The following is a 21,359-nucleotide window of genomic DNA, read 5'->3' on the forward strand; positions in this document are numbered from 1 at the left end:
TTTCAAAGAAAAAAATCTGATCAGCCATTATCAAGTGGTTCACAGCTCCAGCAGAGCTCCAGTGCAGCACAAATTCACTGGAGTGACCAGTGAGGAGACCCATCAAAACATCTCACTGCCTTCAGCTAAGCCAGCACCCAACAGATAACCAGCAGACAAAGCAACTCCATCCTTTGAACCCTTGATGGATTTCTAACCAATGTCTTCAGCACAAAACAACTATGTCCATGAAAAGCAGCTATATCTTTATTTCTGTACCCGAAAATGATTGTTAGTTGACTAGCTGTGCTTCTTTCATCGACTTTTAGCTGTTTCTATAAAGCTGTTCAGGGAACCACATTACTCCCTCCAAGCTTTATTATTCTGCCTCACATGTGAGCACTCATACTCCTGGCCCACTTGGCTGCAGAAACATTTAGCATATGGACAGGCTGCCCTGATGCCAGGCATAAGCTGAATCGATCAAGATTTTCTTCCAATTTTCCAATATTGGCCACCCAACCTGTTCTGTTTAATGTAAGGGTTTCAACTGAATTGTTCAAAAATTACTAGACACTGACCAAAATGACAGATTACCACCAAAAAAAAGCAATTTAGATATGCACCCGCTTCTACTGGAAGAGACTTTCTACATTTGCCTTTTGAGAATCTTGTTTGCTAGGCCTCATCAAACCTGACAAGAAAAACTCTCCAAAACCCACCCAAAAGACTGTAAAATTTTAAGTATTCAGCCCTTCTGCTTTTAAAAAAACCTATAGTTTTAACTGTAGCAATTAGAAGCCCACAGACGAGAACAGAATCCTTTAGTAATGCATTTGCCATTGTACAACACACACGAGGCCAACAGCTACAACATGATGATATCCTACTCGGACCATCTGCACTCAGAAGCACGTCTCTGAGTCAGCAAGCATCTCAAAGCTGTAGCTGCAACAGAAAGTCACCAGCACACAGAATTAGGGGCAGAAAAGGAAAATAACATTCTAATATAAATAAGCAAATAAAGTTTTGCTCTGCCGCCAGCTGGGCACAGATCTAGTATGGTTATTGCCCTTCCATATGCCACTAGGAGCATAAGTACTATTAATAATCAACTCCAGTCAAGCATGGTAGATGGTTATAAATTGGTGCTACTGGAATTTATTACTGCAGTTCAACAATGACTAATCCAAGACTAATTCTTGAATTTAGATCAGAAGCAGAGCACAGCTGGGAGGGGGAACCTGTTACATTTAAGTACCTCCAAGGATGCAAAAGCCAAATCAGCCTACAATATACATACTGGTCTTTTCAGTTTTGCTTGCGATCCCATATTACAATCCTCTAATAAAAGAGTCCTAGGGTTGGAATACATTACGCCAGTGCCTCAGGAGAGCATCATCATACCCAAGTAACTATACCTATAAAGAACAAATGGCATTCATGATGCTAACAAGCAAACTGGAGAAAAGTCAGGTCATGAAGGTCCCTCCCCTGAATTTCCCTGAATTTACCCTGAAGAGAATGGGTACTATTATCACAGTCCCATTTCTATGTTCCCATGACACATATATCTCACAGGTGAACATTCAGCACCATCTTAACTGAGTATAAACTACACAATACCCTAAACCTCTAGCAATAAAGCAATTAGAGGGTTGGACTAGGTGACCTTTAAAAAGTCCCTTCCAAGCCAAACCATTCCATGATTCTATGAATAAAAAACTTGGCAGCACCTGCCTAGGAGCACTGAAAGCCCTTCAATGCAGTCAACGCACAGGAGATGACGTTGTGCCCAAGATGGAGAGCTAATCATAGACCATGTTATGAGCTGCAATACAGAGCAAGTAATTAGGTCTTTGATGCCATCATGACCTAGTACGTGTCTGAGACTTGCCAGTATTTCTTCAAGTTGAAGATGGCATGCAAACTGTTTACATTGCTACAGCTGTTTTGACAGCAGCAACAAGAACCAGCCCCAAATGCTCTTGGGTGCCTATTCTGTCATGAATACTTAGCTCCCTTATCCTCAAATCAACATTTTCACTACTACTCCATGAATAGGAATTAGTTGAAAGTACTGCTGTAATTACTTCCACTCCAAATAGTGGCTGACAGCGATTAGATAATCCAAACAGCAAATCAGGATCTGATGTGCTGAGAGAGAACAGTAATAGCTGTCATTTGCATAACACCTAAAACTTACAAAGCTCTCCCTATGAGATCTTCCAAAAAAGCCTAACTCAAAATTTGAGTATCAAAAATTAGCATCTACTTCCTATGGTCTCTCCTGAAAATTTCATGTTCTGCCCACCGAGCAGGTAACAACATAAAACCTGAGGGAAATAATGCGACTGGATCATCTGAAATGCAGATAGGTGATCCAGTATGTATGTCCAAGGTCATGTCAAAACAGTTCTATTTTTGGCTCTAAAGATCAGCTGATATAAATCCTTACCACAGCTGAAGTCAAAGGAGGAGTGACTTCAAAGGAATGATGCAATCTGAGTATTTGGATTCCTGCCTCTCAGTGCTATGCCTTAGGAACCAGGCAGGATTGCTCAGCCATCTCCACGCGCCTTCTGATGCTGGAAATACACCGTAAAGCAAAGGAGCGATTAACCTCAGCTGGAACCGGTCAGCATCTGGCTGAGTAAAGTGGAAAAATTTCTTGCGACTTTCCTGGGTTTCACGGTTCAGTTGTGGTTTGAGAATACTCTCATGCAGAGACGGAAACCAAAACCGGAGGCTCGCTGGCCTACGTGATGACCCAAACCCCTGGTCCGTCCTGGAAATGGGTGTGGGGAGGGAGACCTGTCAGTCTTCACCACCTCCCAGCTGATCAGAAAAGCAAGATAACCAAGAGCTAGATTTTTGGGTGCCTAAAATGTCACCTTTATACTTGAAGCACAAACTATTCCACACGAGAAACAAACGTTTGAATTTAGAAACTAAAATTTGCATTTCAGTCCAAAGCACGTTTACCCTACCCCTCAAATCTTTTGTTTAGCAACTGATGCAAAAAGCATCTCGAAATAGCCAAATATTTAGAAATTGGAGGGGAGAAGGCTGTTTTTCATATCTTGGGGCAGGGGAATTAAAACTGCCTATTTTTTAAAACTAAGATGTGTGGCTTCAAATACACTATGGCAAAGCAGCCTATTTTACTTCAGGACCAAATAATCCCACCCTTCCTTTGTTTGTTATTTAAGAGGGATCTAGAGAAATCAGAGACAGTAGCACAAAGTCTGATCTGGCAAATTCCTCCTTTGCAAACAAGAAATGAGCCTTCAGGGAAAGCTGTCCTATTTTATTCTTGTGTTGTGTTTTTCTGCGCTCTGCCCTAAAACAAAGAATTCCAATGAGCTGCATTTACAGGGACACTGAACTTGCTGTCAAATAAACACAGATTTTGCTTTTTTAAAAGCAGCAGCTGAGAGTACTATCATGCAGCTTGGGATGATTACCAGAAAGCCTGGGCTATTCCCAGGAATTTGCCTTTTCTGACTCTGATAATGTCTAGAAACAGATATCTAGTAAAGGCACAGCACAATAGCACAAGGCATTCTCACAGTATGTTCTGAACTTTTTTTTTAGTTGGTAGGAAAAGGCTGGTCAACAGCTCACCCGCTGAAGTACCTCAGTTGCATATGGAAAATTATATGAGTGTTTTTGCTGAACTTTGCCAGGGAGTCTCTAGTGGACTGGAGTTCCAGGTACAAGATCCCTTCCAACAGGGAGTTGTTCACACAGAAAATTAGCCAGCTAGTATTAAGTGTTTGGAATTTAATTCCTGTATATTAAAAAAAAAAAAAAAAAAAAAAGCCTTAATATGTCACTGCTTATTCAAAAGGTGATAAAGAACCCTGAAATAGAATTCCCAGCCAGAAGAAAATTTGTGAGGAGACTGGATCTAGAATTTTGCTTTGCATGTAGAAAAATGAAATATTGCCAAAGGCAGATTGCTGCTCATTCATTTAATTATATTCACTCCTCAGACAAGTCTGAAGCAGTAGATCTCCATTAGGTAGCTGTTTCTTCGTGAAAAACTGGAGGACTCCTTTCAAGTAAAAAGGTCTAGGTACCAGCAAGTATGATGATGCCCTTATGTATCATATTCAATAGGATTGCATAGTGAAGACCCCACAATCTTTACGTGACTTCACAAAATGGAAGTACTTAATTTGAATTTATTTCTTCTGTAAGGTTATGACTTGCCTCTACTTTTCCAGCCCAGCTTTCTCCCTTGCCCACTTCATCCCCATATCAGCAGTTGTGTTCAGCTCTATTTCATTCTGAAAAAACACAATATAAGTATAAAACAATTACAAGTAGACGGATTACTAGAGAGAATCACATAGTTGTAAACATATCTAGTTTGTATTGAAATGTGTGTTCTATGACTTAAACAGTGCGTAGAAATGGTTCACTGGCTTTGTAAAATAAGCAACAAAGTCGTCCACGTGTTGTCTGTAAAGATATCACTGCACTTGGCAACAAGACAATTTCACTTTCCCAGAACACCCATTTAATGCGTGTTATGAGTAAGCGATATTGCATTATTCATTGTGATCAGGTTATAATGACTACATAAATCAAAGTTGGTTTACATCAAGCTGTCGTCTTCTCTGGGGGACTACGGAAAATAATCTAGATTTCTCCCTCCTTTGAGAAACACATTCGTGGAGAGATAAACCTCACTCCTTCCTCTCATTCAGTATACATCTTCAGAAACAATATTTCACACTAAGAAGCCAGCCACAGGTGCTAATAGGGAATGAAGCTGTCATCTTGTGTCTGTGCCTGTTCAGAATGCACAATATCGCTCAATATTGCAAAAGTTTTTCATCAAGTTACAAAATTCAGCTTTAGCACTGGCCAGAACTTGCTATAAGACCAGTGCACAAAAAAATGCTTGGCAGATCTTTATGAATCTATACAGCTTCTTTTACTCTCACACTTATTAATGCAAGTCACAACAGATGCCTGCTGCTCTAAAATACGAGGCATTTTGATCAGTCTTTACTCTTCAGAAAGTCTTTCCTTCTACCCCTTCCCTCCCAACTGGAACCGCATCAACCAGAAGTGGGATTTTTGTTAATGGCTTAGGCTCAGAACTCAAACCCATTCCTCCAGCCTTAGTTTAAAATACCAAACAGCTGGATTTGAGCCTACAGATGCATTCCCACTTGGCACGCTAGTTAGAAGGGATTTAGAACAAAGTTGCCTCCTTTTTTTTTTTTTTTTTTTTTCCTTTTTTTTGGTCCTTCATGATTACAAGGCATTAATTCCACTTACAAGATTCACTTACTGCCAAAACACCCTCAGTAACTGAAAGTCTGCGTGCCGTGACCTAGGGCACGTTGCCCAAGCCATGGCAGGGTGGTGAGGAGCACAATCTGAGCACAGACAGCAAATTGGCTCACTCAGATTACTTAACAATTTAGTAATGGAATGTTTGTTTTCTTTTGTGTCTATCTTATGCTCTGTCACAATGGACATGGACAGGGAAACACAAGGAGCATTTTACAGGTTTTGCTTGGTTCAGACAAAGGGGGAAAAATGCTCAACAAAAATGCTGCTGCTGGCACAGGTCATGTGTGGCAGATTTCAGGATGGGATGGGCTCATTCAAAGACAAGAAGGGATTTGTTGATACATTCCAGCTTGGTAGAAGATTTTTTTTTATTATTATTTTTATTTTTTAAAGGGACAGCCAGGAGCTTATAAGAGGCCTTTACAGTGAATTAATGCAACTGTCAATAAAGTAGTTTAGAAGCAATGTACCCCCCCAAATTGCTGATGCACTCAGCATCTGGAAGTCTAGAGTTCAGAGGCATCTTAATTACAGATCCTGGCCAGATGATGAAGCACATTACCAATGAAATCTCGCTGACATACCATCTTTTGAGGGCTTTGGGAGGACACTATGGTTCAGTCCAGACAGGACAGAGAAGCCACCAGACTTGGGGGGACACCTACAACAGCATTCTGAACCTCAAGGGGCAGGGAAAGGGCTCCAGGAATGCAGGACACCCAGGAGGCTGGCACCTGGAACAGAACAGTGATAGCTGCTAATGCAAAATGTCATTAAGAAGACAGGGCTAGGATTTAGGACTTGCTTATCCCACGTGAGTATCCTAAGTGTTCCGTGAAGGAGTCATTTCTTTCCCTTCTGTACTCAGTGCATGGTGCCTTGAATTTGCATTGGCAGGTACTCCTTACATGCAACTCACAGGAGACTTGTTGATAAACTAATGCGTAAATAAATTACACTGTGTAATAAACTACACAGGAGATGTAAGGGATAAGCAGTCATGCTGTTTGATGTGATAGAGGGCCATATACAACTTGACTCCATTTTTTAGTTTCTCTAATGACTGTCTAGAATTTTAGGACCTAAAAGACACTAAAACCAAGACTTCAATTTCCAGCCTACTCTCCCTGCAAAATGATGATTTGGATGCAGTATCATTAGAAAGAGAGCATTACCTGAAATATCCTTCCACTTTCAGGCACTTCTTTATGGACTTACAGCCTTCAAAGTAAAGGGTTGCTGGTTTGTTAGGTTTTTTGTGGGTTTTTTTTGTTTTTTTTTTTACATCATACATAGAAAATGTAGTAATTCTGGGCTGTGTAAGGCCATTAGAGGAGAACACCTCCAAGTGCCAAGAAGCACTCACAGCAGAAACCCTCTCATGCTAGTGACAGTTTAAAAAAAGTACGACTAGAACTAAGTATCTGATTTGGTTCCTTGCACATCTGCTAAGCTTTATATATGGGCACAGTTAATTCTAGGCATGAAACTGGATAGGAGAAAGTCAGCCTCGGACTCTAACTACTAAAGGAAGGAAAAATAGCAAAGGCTTCAATGCAGACTAAAAAGTGCCTCTGTGCAGCCAGCTCACGCAGGCTGAGCTCTACAGAGTGCAGTTGGATGTGCTGTCCTGCTGGGTCGGGCCATTAGCGTGGTCCAGTGAATTAACACAATTTAGTACTGTGTTAGAATTAGGTAACTGCTGAATTAACTTAAAATGACTGCGATGGATTATGATTTAGAATTATTCTTTTTTGTCACTAAGTATCTGGTTTGGTTACTTTAATTACATGGGCTATAGGAGGAAAATGGCACTGATACAACTCATGAGCAGTTCACAGCGCTCACTAATGCGTACATCAGATGTAAAGAGGCTGCAGAACACACACGCACTAACCCTTGGTGGCAGCCGCTCACAGCTCTAACGAGAACACAAGCTCACCTTGTTCAAGCCACGATAAGGGGATGCTCTCCTGAATTCAGCTGTCAGAAGGCACGGGTGGGACTTCCTCCATGTCTGGAGATGAACTGCACTTGCTCACAAACGCCCCGCAACAGGCTTTGTTTCAGCCCCCCCCAGAGCATACAACCATTTGTAAGAGCTGTATTTCAGAGTTGGGCTTGTAATTTTAAGACTACACATAATGAGACAAAAAAAAGGCAGAAAGTGCACCTGAATTAGGCCTTTATCTCAGTAGAGCAAATTCCTCAGCGGTAAGCTGCCCAGCATCCGAAGCCAGACAGGGGAGAAGGGCTTTAGCTTCTCAGTCTTCAGCGCACGACTTTCAGCCGTACCTGTTGCCACTTGCCCACCTGTTAAATCCGGTTAATGGTGCTGGTTATGTGCTGCTTGGAGAGCCAAGGATGACAAACGCCCGTAACTAACAGATGGGTATGACTGCTCATTTCTGGCCTGCTGTCATTCTTTGCCATTCACCGATTAATTTAACTGCAAACTTCAGAAAGCATCGCAGCTTTCCTGTAACAAATAGCATTACCTCCCATCCCTCCAGAGACCTCAAGTGAGTCTCAAGGTTAGTCCATCATACTGTCCCAACACAAGGTAAACTTATCTTACTCCTTCATACTTTTCTTTCAATCCTGACATCAAAGCTATCAGTCACAGGGCATTCTCCCAGCCCCTCTGGAGCCTGGATCAGCTCTAAAATGAAAGTGAATCTGCATGAAAGAGCAAATAATGCTACCAAGTGAGTCACTGCAAGCTGGACTTCACCAAAATATAGTGCTTTCTTAAAAGTGACAGAATTACAGCCCATTAAATCATAGTAAGAAGCACCTCAGCACTGCCTTACAGGATTGCAGCAAATGACTGAAGTCACTGGCCTCGACTGCTAGCTGGACCGCCGCTCAAAGCTGCACGGCGGCCAAAACGCGGTTCCCCTTTCAAGCACTTGGCTGCACTGGCTACAGAGCAATAACCTCCAGCGCACCCCGAGTTCCTGACGGCACGTGCACAAAAGGAGCCCAGTCAGCGCAGTGAGCCCACAGGTCAGGCGATGGACCCCGTCCCGGGTATAAACCGATGATGCCGCAACGTTACGAGCTCCGTTGCTCTGCCAGAACTTTTAAAGCTACCAACCAGATGAAAAATAACACCAGTTTGTCCAGTATTTTAAAAACAAAATTCAGTCAATTTTCTAGTAAAGGTGCAACTGAGGCTGGGGGGAGAGTTTCATTTGTCTATTTGGGGGGTTTTTGTTTTGTTTTGGGTTCCTGCGGGGACGGACTAATACTGACTTAAAGAAACACAGATTAAAACCAGGATCCCAGAGCCAATATTTCCCTGATAGACTTCAGCTTCCCACTGGCTCTTGCAGTCCTCTTGCATTTTCTCAGGCTAATTGTTCAAATGGACAAACGCGACTTCTATTAATTTCTCCTGTCCCAGCTGTGTAGTACTAATTAAAGAAAGAGTTCAAGAGTTCCTTCAGGTAGACCCCATCCTCAAGAAAGTATGCCTGCCACATAAAAATGTCTATGAAAGCTTAACCGAACACTGTCTTAATTTGCACTTCATTTAACAGAGAATAGCCGCTTGTGTTTTACCCTAAGCACTGTGCCAAGAGTATGCCACTCAGTAGTATATCGCTAATTCAGTACAACCAGCTACCATCCATCCTCACCGGTGTGGGGACATTAGTGAGAGCATTATGACGAATCTTTCCTTTGCTGACCATAGGGCATTGATAATTCCCCAGATAAACATTACTTGGTAAGTAAAAGGACAACTTAATCTCCCACATTAGTGTTAGTGGGGAGAAATACCACAGATTTTACCATAGCGATAGTTTTAATTGAAACAGATGACATTAATTTCAGTAAAGGGGGGAAAACCCCGCTATCCATACCAACAGCCTGAACTTTCATTGGTGTTTCTGCCAGCACTTGAAGTCAGACAAGAAGATAATAGAACAGTCCATCATCTACCACGGTATACCCAAAACTACACAAACGTCAAATGAAGATGTCAGTCCCGGGTGCAGACCTTACATCTGTTACTTTCTTTCAAGTGTTTCCACAAACACTGCAAAATATTAATTTATCACTGATCTAACTTCAGGGTAATGCCCATACGCACCAGCCGGAGAATCACCTTCACACTGTGTAACAAACTGATGATGAAAAAGCATCAAAGTCACGAACAGCTAAATTTCACCTGTTTATAATTGCGTTTGCTTTTTCTTTCACTACCTTTACAACAACTCTCGGCATACCCTTTCGTATGCAGAGCAGCCAGTGCCGTTACCTCCAGAAAGCATACAGAACTTTTTCTAACAAAGAAGAGCAAATAATGAAAATGCAGAACCGGGGACCCGCAACGGGCAGAAGATGAGGGAAGTGTTTGAGATAAAAGCAGAAGGAAAAGGATGTTCTGGTCAGGTTTGCATTAGATTTGTTAAAATGAAAACTTCATCCTTCAAACAAGATAGCAAATGGGTAAGAACCACTTGTTTACTAGTTATCTCAGTTTATGAAAAAAGGCAAATTTGGAGTTTTTGCTTAGCAAACTAAGCCCGTCTTCCAGAGAAGAACATGGAAGGTAATTTAGCAGAAAACATATGCTGGAAAGCACAAGAAAAGCTGTTCCTGCTCCTAAAAAGGGCCACCATCAAACGAGGAATTTCATACTCCAAATCATGATCTGCATAATCTCCTGTCTTCTACCTCTTGAAGAAAAACTAGAACAGTTCTTAAGCTTGTTTTGGGGGGTTTTGGTGGTGTTTCGGGTTTGTTTTTTTTTTTTCAATCAAATTGGGCTCTTCTCTGTTTCTCTGCACACCGTGCCAAATATCCGATTTGCCTATTTTTAAGATACACAAACCTCCAGATTTCCCAGCCCAGTTTAGACTCATAGCTTGGGCTATGAGTGAGATCCAAAACAAACTCAGATCCTGCCCTAAAATGAAACTCAGATGGGAAAAGCAGTGTGATGAAAAGTGGGGGGCCAAGGAGAGTTGTCAGACCCTTGCTTCTCCATCCTGTTTTTACAAGGCGAAAATGAAGACACCTTGAGAGAAGAAACAAAATGTAGTTCTACCACGTGAGTTAATTCATCCCGAATACAGCGCTAAGCACCCTGGTCCTCTAACACATAGGCCACACCAGGTGAGCAGCTGCTGAATGACAAGCTCTGCTCACTTTTCTCCAACTCAATTTCTTTGCTTTGAGGATCTTTGCTTCAATTCCAGAGGTAACCCCATCAAGACACCTACTGACTTGGACTCAACATTAACTTTGTGCCAAAGGAAATCCAAAAGGGACTTGCTCTTGAGCTGATAGACCCAATGCCAGCAGCCTGATGGAGCTGCATTAGGTCTTGAATGACATTTACAGGTATTCCTCCCTTTATCAGCTCAAGAATAAAAGCTCAAACTTTCTAAGCCATGTCCTGGATCCTACCCCTGCTGCCACTGACAAGTTCCAAGCCATAAGAACATCTTAATACCTGTCAATATGTTCCAACACCTTATTTAACAGTTTTCTAAAAATACGAATATCTAATGGGCTTAATATCTTGCAGGTTGAAGTTTTTACATAAGAAATCCGTGCAGCTTTTTTCTGTCTCCGTGCTTCCAGACTGAAAGGAGCTATATAGGTGAGCACAAGAGTTTTATTAATAAAGCTGCTTCAAATGTAGATATAGGCAGACAACTTTTCCTTCTCCTTCCCCCTCCTTGCCTTACATCATTCTTGTTTCCAGTTTTCACAGCTCATACTCTAAAATCCCCATATTAACTTTCTGGCACACTTATTCAAGTGCCAATCTCTTTAACCATATGGTTCTAGTCCTGCAGATCGTCTCTCCCTCATTTTACCTCTCCTCCCACAGGGTTTCACAGAAAGAGTGCTATGCAAAACTTGTAGAAGTACATGTCATTTTAAACGTTCAACACCAATCTTCTCAATGAAGTTTCTACAGAATTCAGTTTAATTAAAATCAAGAACTGAAAACCCTGAAAGCTTCATCTCTTTTCAGCTTTTGACAATCAAAAATCTCAGCTGAAGATAAAGGTTTTTTTTAAAAAAAAAAAAAAAGCTGAAGTGGACAAGTCTAAAAATTTATACAAAAGTTTTCCCAAACTTCTAAGCACGAATCAGAAGTTTTCCCATCTAGTCCTAAAACAAGTGTATGCAGTAAGCATTAATGCTCCACTTCATGAGGAACAGCCTATAGCACAAAATTGTTGTATTTTCCCACTTAAAGCTACCATATGGTCACTCTTCAACATGTAAATTCTCATGCAATACTCAGATACAAAAAGGGATCAACATCCTCCTAATTTTAGGTGAATTTTACACTTATTTTTAAATTTTTTTTAAATTATTTAATATTGCCAGTAAAGCATTAATCAAACTAAGTAGCAGACAGTCCAGAAACCTAAGAATGATTTTTTTCACTGAATTTTAAATCAATCCAGAAATATTTCAGTATTGCTCATGTTACTCCACTTACGCAAGCATTTCCTAGAAACAAGCAACTAGTTACAAAGTCGTGAAGAAGTCAGCTCCCTCCTCTGCCACAAACTGAGACTGAACTATTCAAATTCCTAGTATGGGCTTGGCCAGGAGAGCCCTAGTTCTGCCTTGGAGGACACCACTTACACCACATTCCTTCACACTGATGTGATTAAGAGTTTTTGGGCTCGTCAGACCCATCAAGCAAAGAAAATTGACACGCACAGATCTAGTTTCTGTCCTTAACAAGGTTAATACTAAAGAGGGAACAAGTCTACTGTTGTAGTTCCAGAAGTGACATCTTTCAGAAGAGACCCAGTTACTGTTACCTACTAATTTTTCCTTCCCTGATTTCACTATGATCAAGATTTTACTGAATTTGGTTAAACTGGTTCAGAACAGACTTAAATAACGTTCAGAACAGCAGCACTCACACAAACTTTTTCTACTATATGTTAACGTGATCCTCATACCAGTGACAGCCATGATATCAACACAGTCGCTTTTAGAAGTACAACTTCTGCTTTTTCTCCTTCCCTCCAGTCCGAGAAGTCAGGTCCTATTTCGCAGCCACACTTCCAGTGCCATTCAGCACTTGCATAAGGCCACCCGTGTAATGAGAAATCATTTAATCATGCCCATGTTGATTTGGAGAGGCACAAAAAATTCAAATTATGCTACCCCATCAGTACGAGCGAGGAGGAAAGGCTGAATCCCCTGACCCACACTGCCCCAGCACAGCCAGGGAATTGTCCTGCAAAAGGAGTGGCTGGAAGGAAGCCGTCTGGGCTGAGCTTAGTTCATCTTTAGCTCTTCAAATAACCTTATTGCTAGAGGTATGGGTAGAAGTTCCTCCATCTTTAACAAAGGCAGTGAAAGCCATCCTTTAAAACTCCATTTGATCCCAGAAGATGAGGGCCCATCAGAGGATGGTGACAGACCCCCCCCAGGCAGGACTGCAGAAACACCCCAGATGCTGGACAACCCAGCACTTGCCATGACTGAAACCCTGGAGGCCACCGGCTGATCTCCGTGTCCTCAGGAAACTCCCATGGACAAAGACAAGTGGTACCAGAATTGCACTTTTGGGCTTCAGCTGCTAAAACCCCGCCAACCCTCACGTTGGGTGCTCAGATCTTTTCCTTGGCTCCGGCCCAAATTCCCGTGGAGGACCCACTCTAATAGACAGATGAGGCCAATCATTCCTTGCATAATAAGGAGGTGCCTCCGACAGATGGGATTACACACAACCCCAAGAGCAGGCTGCGGATTTAATTAGAAGTGGTGTTAAACAGATACGACTGCAAGAACAGTTCTGTGCCTTGCCTCGTAAGTGCAAAGTGGAAGATACCTCATGAGACAGGATTCTGCAAAAATCTGTTAGCAGCAGTTGCTTTGCCAGACAGAGGTACAAGAAACAGATTGCTAGGTAAAAAAATTCCACTTTACCCCTCTCTTCCTCTCTGTGAGCTTTATTCTTTGACAAACAGACATAGAAGTCTCTGCAGAGACCTGCATTTTTAGGGACAGACACTTAGCTGTTAGCACAGCTCCATTAAAGTCAATGGATCCTCCCAAATGAGTGTTTTTAATAGCTTGTAATAATTTGATAGTAATACAAACTTGCGGAGCAGCCTCCCAGACCTCTATACACAGGAAATACCTTCATAAAATCATGGCAATGATAAAATAAATCAGGCTGCCTGTTAATAATGTCCAATTTTAAGACTTCTGCACATTATTTTTAGTGTTCAGATTGGTTTTCTGGGTTGTAGACATCCAGTGTATCTAGTTAGCAATAGAATATGTTCTAGAAAGACAAATATTTTGTAAGGCTTTTCCAACAAACAAATTGCTAGGACTATTTGTTTTAAGTACTTCTGTCATGCAGAAGCAGCAATCTATGCATAGTAATTCAGCGGCATATGCTGTCCTACACTTTTCTAATTTTAATAACCCTGTCTTTTATAAAGGAGAAAACTTTGTCCTCTTCTAGAATACAGGTCACCTTAATTTTCATATGCAAATTAATTCAGCATTTCCTATTCTGCTTTTAGATACATAGAATCTGTAGTGTTTTCTTGAATCCTTTGTGAAAACATGCATTTAAACTTGGGAAGGCTACTTCTACATCTGAGAGCGCCAAAGTTATTTTCCAGCTCCTTCACCAGCATCTTCACCACGAAATTAAGAGACAGACAGGCAACCTAAACTAACACGTTGCGAATAGCAAGGGAACAGAAATAGTTTCAATGTCAAAGAACTTTGCATACTTATCGTTTATTTCTTACAAACAGCCTCACATTCAATTTTTTAACCATAATTCATTCCTTACTTCAACCTGGATTTATATTGGATGATGGCATAGACTTCTTATATCAAAAGTCTTCCAGAATAAAAACACATGAAAAGCATGTCTTTATTAGCAAGACAGATAAAGATTGCTTCAGCATTGGGAAGTTTGTGACAGAGGGAGAAGCACGTGAGAGCACAACTACTATAGATGGCTCCACGTCTACTTCTAAGCTTTAAAAAATTAAAAGATGATGCCTATTCTTGCTGTTGGGTTTCTCCTGGAAGATTGTTCAGTAACACAGTCCCCACACATTGCCTATGCAGTCCTTTGATCTGCCCTGTAACGCAGCAGATCAAGCACCACAAAACGCAGAATGAAGTTCACGTTTTGATATACCTGTTCTATTAATGAGTTTAAAAGCGATGCTATCTGAGAAACGGGGATACAATGAAAATACCTGCACACAAGCCCGATATGTTCACAGTAGACAAACCTTGGGAGAAAGAGTGCAGTCGTATTTGGATCACCTTGAGGTATGCTCAGAAAGGTATTCTACCCCTCCTGGAAAGCAGCGACATGTAAGACACCAGAGCCAAACTCTCTATAGGGAATAAGGTACTTGATTTCCAAGCAAGCCAAGAGAGAATGTTTTTGGAAGCCAATGATTTCTAGTCAATCAAGTATTGCAGAACCAAACCAGACTGTGCAAGGCTTTGCATAGCTGTGAATATGTACAGCTCCTTAACAGAGACATCTCTGCTCACCACCAGCACATCTCAGCTGGTTCTTTGAGGCACTTCTGTTTGATCAGCACTATTTTGCTTTCAGCTGCAGACAGCTCAAGGCAGTTGCTGTTCATCGAAGAGATTGTTTCCCTCTGACACTAACAGTACTTCATCACTTAATGCAACAAGACACTCTAAGTGTGTTACTGGCATGCCAGAAACTAAGGGCTGACAGCTAACCCCATGGCATCTTGCTCCAGCAGTCTCCCATACATCAAGAGGCAGGGACAGGCCAGATGCCTGCATACTCCGCAGGGTCTTCCGAGGGGAACGGCACCATCTTCAAAGCTCTGCGCAGGAGGGCAGCCGGCACCCTCCTGGTGCCACACCATCAGCACTCCCAATGCTGCTGCCCGTACCCTGAGGAACGGACATCAGGAACACCATCCACCTTCACTTTGAGCATCCAGCAATTACTTCTCTCTACACCTTGACAATGGCAGTAAAGGTTATCCTCAGAGCAGCTTCTGTGCTGCATAATCCTTGCTCAAATTGAAACATGGCTTCCAGCAAACCTGAGTTTAGGTGTGGGCACAGGAAGAGTAAGCTGAGCCTTAACAACAGAGAGTTCAATAAAAGTGTTAGGCTGCAACCAACACACACGGCTGGGAGCCTCCCACCCCACAAGGAGAGGTGGGCTGACTGCACCTTGAAGAAAACTACCACGTGCCCCTTTCTTTTTAAAGATCTTCAGGCTCACTAAAGGATCTCTATTTCAAAGATCTGTTCCTGTTTTGATTTTTAATAGTCATTTGAACGCTCAGTTGAGCCAGTCCAACCTACAATGAAGGCCCAAGTGCATTCATCCACCCATCCTTAAAATAGAAACACAAGAAGCAGCCTTTTCATTAGGGAGAGGAAACACCTCCATAATATATTTCCCCTCAGAAAGGTCACATCTGTATCACAGAACAAGACATTATTTGAAAATCATAATCACAAAAGAGCCTTTTTATGTACAGAGGCCATAAAATGACCCCCCTCTTTCATATATAAACATAAAGCACTTAATCAGATGAGAGGTGACTGCAAGCAAAAGCACTCTGCGAAAGAGAGTATCTTCTTTCCCAAAACATAGGTCCAGTGGTCACTAACGGTCACTGATCACAGCGCAAGGCTGATGTTTTTTGTTTTAAGGAACTCTGGGAGGTTGTGGTTTTACACTGTCAGCAGTTTTCTAGCACACAGCCTCCTCCGTGTCATTGCTAACGACATAGCAGAGGGAGACCATTGGCTGAGGGAATCATTTTTCTCCCTATAAGGATGGAAAGAATCGGGAAGACTACGCTTTCTCCTGAATATATTTGGCTCTGCAGAAGACACATGTGATACAAATGTTGCTATGGAAACTATTCTATTAAAAATATTAAATTAAATTTACATATTTAAAGTGCAAAAAAACAGGCCAGGTACAAAACTAATCAGCCTAAATTCAATCTTGAGATTACAAAGTCGGGCCTATCAGAATTGTCATTTTTCTTTTAAAAGAGGTTTGGTTTTGAGCAAGCTGCTTCTCTACACCTCTTTCTTTCCAAATCTAGCACCTGTACCCCAGTTATTCAGAAAAGTCATTTCTTCAGATAATTTGTAGATCCAAGCTCTGCTCCTAGTTCCCTTGGTGATGGAATTACCGTAGCGTTACAGAGAAAAACCCAGGAGCTGCATTCAGTCTGAAAAGACAAAGCACTGATTACAGCTGTGCCACCATAATATTGGAATGTATTTTAATAACTCCCACTCACATCTTACCACACACACAGTATTGAAATCCTCCGCAATTACACAGGAGTCCTACACAGGGCTTGTCCCTACTGATGTTTTCAGGCCATGGGAAAGGTCTTTGAAAGTTAGCATTTTAAGGTGTAAAATGTTTTTTCCTTCCCACCTGCAGCTCCTGGATGTCCAACAGCTCTCCCCAATGCAGCTACCAGAAAACAAGCTGTTTGCACAGTTCCTTCTCCTCTGAAAAAGCCACACTCCCAGTAGCCACTGAGCAGGATTGAATTCAAGCTCTTCCTAAGGCCAGGTGGCAGCCCCAGGTGCTCAGCCAGCATCGGTATCAGCCGTGCACACACACACCTGCGGCAAGGAGGAAAATTCACAAAGGAGAAAGGACAGGTTGTAGCTGGGGCTACGAACTGAGAAGCAGGTGCTGACAGTTGCACCGCTGCCACAAGCAGCAAAAGCTTGTTCTGCATTTGAAGAACTCAGGTTAATCATAATTACCCACTTCTACCTAGGTGTTGTAAATCAGGGCACTGGCCTTTCAAGCAGCTTATAGAAAATGCAAGTTACAGGAAAAAATCTGCAGCCATGTTTCAGCCATCTACCCTGAAGTAGGGGCCAATACTTTGAATTGAAAAGTACAAGGAGAGAAAAGCATTACCGCTGGTGAAACTACTTATTTCCAAACAAATGGAGCACCGAGATTTGAACAGGTCAGCTCTTCCTCACAGCACAGGCCTCCGTCACCAGATCTAAAGCAGTGACAGCCAGATCACAGCAGCTATGAGCTGCTCTCCTAATGACCAGTTTTGATGTTCAGTGCTTAATTCCCAGCACTGGAAAGCCATCGGGACAGCACGCCCAGAGCCCACGGCAGCTTAAGGCAACAAACGCAGGGCACTTCATTTTAACAGATCTATGGCCATGGGAACAATCTGGGACTTTGCTTGGACTGCTTCACAAAAGCACTCTCCATCAGCCCTTTCACACTTTCCATCCATTGATAATGATAAAAACCTTTGGAGTTAGAAGGAATGAGATCAAATAAAGAAACTGTCTTTTCAAAGAAAACATTTAACATTCGTTCCATTTCCATGGACACAGTGTCATTCTCCATTTCCTCCTTTGTTTTTGCATTCAACTGTCAAATGCACTTCTACCAAGAGGGCATTGAACACTTCCTCACCACCACCACTCTCAAAGTGTTTTGGAAAGGCTTAATAAAGGAAAGTCAGAGGCATTAACAGAATTTACACCTATCTCAGAGTTAGATGCGCCTTATTCACATTCCCACTGGGTTTCATTGTTACAGTATGGAAAGATGTGTCAAAGTTTCATCTTACTCTTCATTTATGCTGAAGCAAGCTGAGTACTTATATATATTCAGTAATGAAAGGATACTTATGATACACTAATTCTGCCAAATTTACTATGAGTTCTCTCATAATGATGTTATCTCTATCTGTCACAGAATCATGTGCTTCTTAAAGAATAAACTACGCTTGCAAGTCCAGGTACAAGAAAAATAGCATCTTCTGTTTGGAGATGCCTGCTGGAACACTTTAAAATGCTTTCCAATTTCCAAACAAGTCAGGGAGATGCAAGTTACTAAAACTGTTGAGAAGCCATTGAACATGAATACAGCAACAGAATGAAACTATGATTGTAACGAGCCAGTAAAAGCTTTCGGGTGACCATGCACACACACTCCCCTAATAAATCTTGATGCAAAACTCACGCTATGAACAATTCAGAATCGCCAACCCATTAGTTCTCAGCAAACACAAGAAATTAGTTCCCTTCCTGACCTGAGAGGAATATATATAGCAATTAAAGCATTTAATACATGCAAAGCCTCCCTCCAGTTTGCATCCCCCTTGAGCTGTGTTGGCTCTCTAAGGAAAACAGGAGGTGTGGAGCACACAAGTCCCATCACTGGAGCGGCACTGGTAGCTGAACTGTTGGAACAGAAAATTGCTTTAAGAGAGCATAACCCAAACAAGGTACTGTAGGGAACCGGCCCGCCACTATTGCCTGTCTGGTACCTACAGCTGAAACTAGGAACACGCCGTGGTAGTGAAAGAACAGACTTAGAATCTAAGTTTAGCATTAAATAAGGAGCTAGAGGGGGCTTTTTGGCTTTTCATTTTGTGCCATTCAAATGCAATTAATTTAAAAACCCGAAAGATAACACAAGGTCTTCATCTGTCCCACACAAGACCTTAAAGCCCCGATTTTCAGCAACCCCCTTCCAGGAACCCCGGGACTTCTGCAGCGACAGACCGCACTCAGCCCTCACCCCTGCCCAAAGTTCCACCGCACCGCCAGACTCTCACTCCCCGAGGGCACAGGCACCCCCAGCCCTCGCCTTCCCCCCGGCCGCCCCCGTCCTCGCCGCCGGCTGAGCCCCCCGCGCTCCCTGTCGCCGCAGCCCCGGCCCAAAGTTGGCGGCGGCCGCCCGGCTGCGGGCGCTGCGGGCAGCTCGGGCTGAAGGGCAGAGCCGGGAGCTGGAGGCGGCACAGCCTCCGGGGCCGGCAGCATCCCCGTCTCCCAGCGGGAGAGGGGAATAAAAAAAAAAAATACACGTGTATATCTGTAATGGAGATCTATATATGTGCATTTAGGTGCCTTTATTCTTCTCCCCCTCCCTCCAATATTTTTTGTTTCGTGTCTCCCCTGCGGAGACAGCCACTGAGCTCCGTTTGCAAAAAGAGAACAAAGCGGGGGGGGAATTAAAAAAAAAAAAAAAGCCCAAAGGCAGGTGCCCCTCGGGCGAGCCCGGGAGGGGGCCCGCACTCACCCCCAGCCGCCTGCTCCGGATGCGCACGTAGCCCTGCTTCACGATGTCGTTGAAATTGGAGGCCATCCTTCCTCGGGACAGTTGGAGGCGGCCGGCGCCGCTCAGCCAGCCCGCATGGCGCGCAGCAGCCGCCGGAGCCGCGCCCCGCTCCGCACCGCCCCGCGGAGCGCCCCGGCCCCGCCGTGGGAAGGGCCGCCGGCAGCGCCCGCCCCGCGCCCACCCCCCCCGCCGCCGCCCCGGCCGGGGTGCCCGGTCCCGCCGGTCCCGGGAGGGCTTGCGGGCCTCGCGCGCAAAGTCGGTTTTGAGGAGCAAAACGCTGAGGGGGAGCAAAGCTCCCCCCCGGCCCCCGCCACCACGGGCCCCGTGGGGAGCCTCGGTGGCCGCGGCCCCCCCGCCCCGGGCGCGAAGCTTCGTCCGGCGGCAGGTGGGTCAGTTGGGAACTGCCGGCTCTGCCCGGCCTGCGGCGGCGGCGCGGCCCGGAGCCGTGGTTTTCCCCAGGAAAGTGGGTTTCCCAGAAAGTGTTTCAGATGCCCGAAAGCCTGCCAAGAAGCTGCTCCTGAAGACTGGTAACCCGAGCTGTTGTCCTGCGCTGCACTTCGTGTCGTGGAAATGTCACACGAGCACGTGCTGCGTTTTCTAGGCAACGCGCGGTTGCGGTAATGAAAGACTTTGGCTGGCGCTGGGCCCCGGAGTTGCCTTCTGCATCCCCCGAGTCCTCCTTTTCCAAGAACGTGCAAATATCGCTAAGTACGCAGCGAGCCCAGGAGAGAGGGGCTCCGGTGACTCCGCTTGCTCTGCATGGGTTATCTGTCGGTGGTACGCTATAAATACTACGTCCTGGAAAGAGGGACCATCATCTCTTCATAACATCTTTTAATAGCTCTACAAATATAGGCAGTCCGAGGATGAGGTCAGCCAGATGGATGACTTTGAGAATCATCATGCCATGGCAATTACAAACGGGGTAGCAAGGAGAAAGGCAGAGCAGAGAATCACCTCGCGGCTGTGCCGAGTGCAGGGCGACGTGGATGTGATGCCCATTTTTCTTTAGTTGTTCAATGACTACAAAACTGACCTATGATAAAATTTGCCCCTTTCTGGCTTAAATATGTAGCTCCTTCATTTTAGGAGCAGCCAGAAATGATGGTGGTAGTTCTGGTGCAGTAACAGCGTGGTGATTTCAGTTCTTGCTTGAAGAGGTGATTATGCTTTGCAAGGCTTTACAAAATATTAATTGACGGAGTGGATTACAGAGATGGAGTGTGAGACTTTCTAGCTGAAGGGCTAATTCACTTAGGATGAAGGAGACAAGTCTGCAGCCCTTGCCTCAGAGTCTACTTTATTATTTTACACTTCCTTCTCCTTTTCACTGAGCTATTCTACAGAATGCAGAAAATAGAACAGCTTCAGCTAGAAACAACAAAAACTTCCACACCCATGCACCAAAATACACCAGAAATGAGAAGAATATTCTGAGACAAGCCTGTCCATTAGGGTAATATGACCCTAAATCAACACAGAAGTTGCATATTACAAAGCATAGGCTCCTCACTGAAAAATTGCCAAGGAATGTATTTTTGTTAAATATATAGTACAGACCCAAGAACACTGTGAATACCAGTTCCATAGATTTCATTGCTGGACAAAAGCTAGAAAAGACACTCAGCCTACTTCATCTTGTATAGAAGTGTGCATTCAGCATGGAAACACATTTCACAGTCTCAAGCACCATAAAAATACTAATGCTGGAAGCATCAAGTATATTCTAAAACCAGAAAAAAAAAAACCAGACCGTGCTTATTTTGGTTTCAAAGACATTTGTAGCAGGAAACAAATTACAGAGCCACTTTAGATGTCTTTTCAACAAGTTTAGACATTTCTTCTAATCCCTTCCAGTACCTGTAAACACATACTGCTGATATCATTAGCCACTAGCATATTCTTGCAGGTAAACACATTCCTAAGAGCTTTGCTAAGTAAA

At 43.4% G+C, this 21,359-nt stretch overlaps 1 protein-coding gene across 1 annotated transcript in view; it reads right to left on the reverse strand.

The window, feature by feature from the left end:
* DOK5 (docking protein 5) overlaps positions 1-19,997 on the reverse strand; it is a 42,661-nt gene extending 22,664 nt beyond the window's left edge. Inside the window, exon 1 of the mRNA XM_082007090.1 lies at positions 19,379-19,997. Coding sequence (XP_081863216.1) covers positions 19,379-19,444 — 66 coding nt within the window. The 5' untranslated portion in view covers positions 19,445-19,997. The remainder of the gene's footprint in view (positions 1-19,378) is intronic.
* Positions 19,998-21,359: the final 1,362 nt, after the last annotated feature.

Source organism: Phaethon aethereus (genome assembly GCF_964289735.1).
Source record: "Phaethon aethereus genome assembly, chromosome: 16".
NCBI lineage: Eukaryota > Metazoa > Chordata > Aves > Phaethontiformes > Phaethontidae > Phaethon > Phaethon aethereus.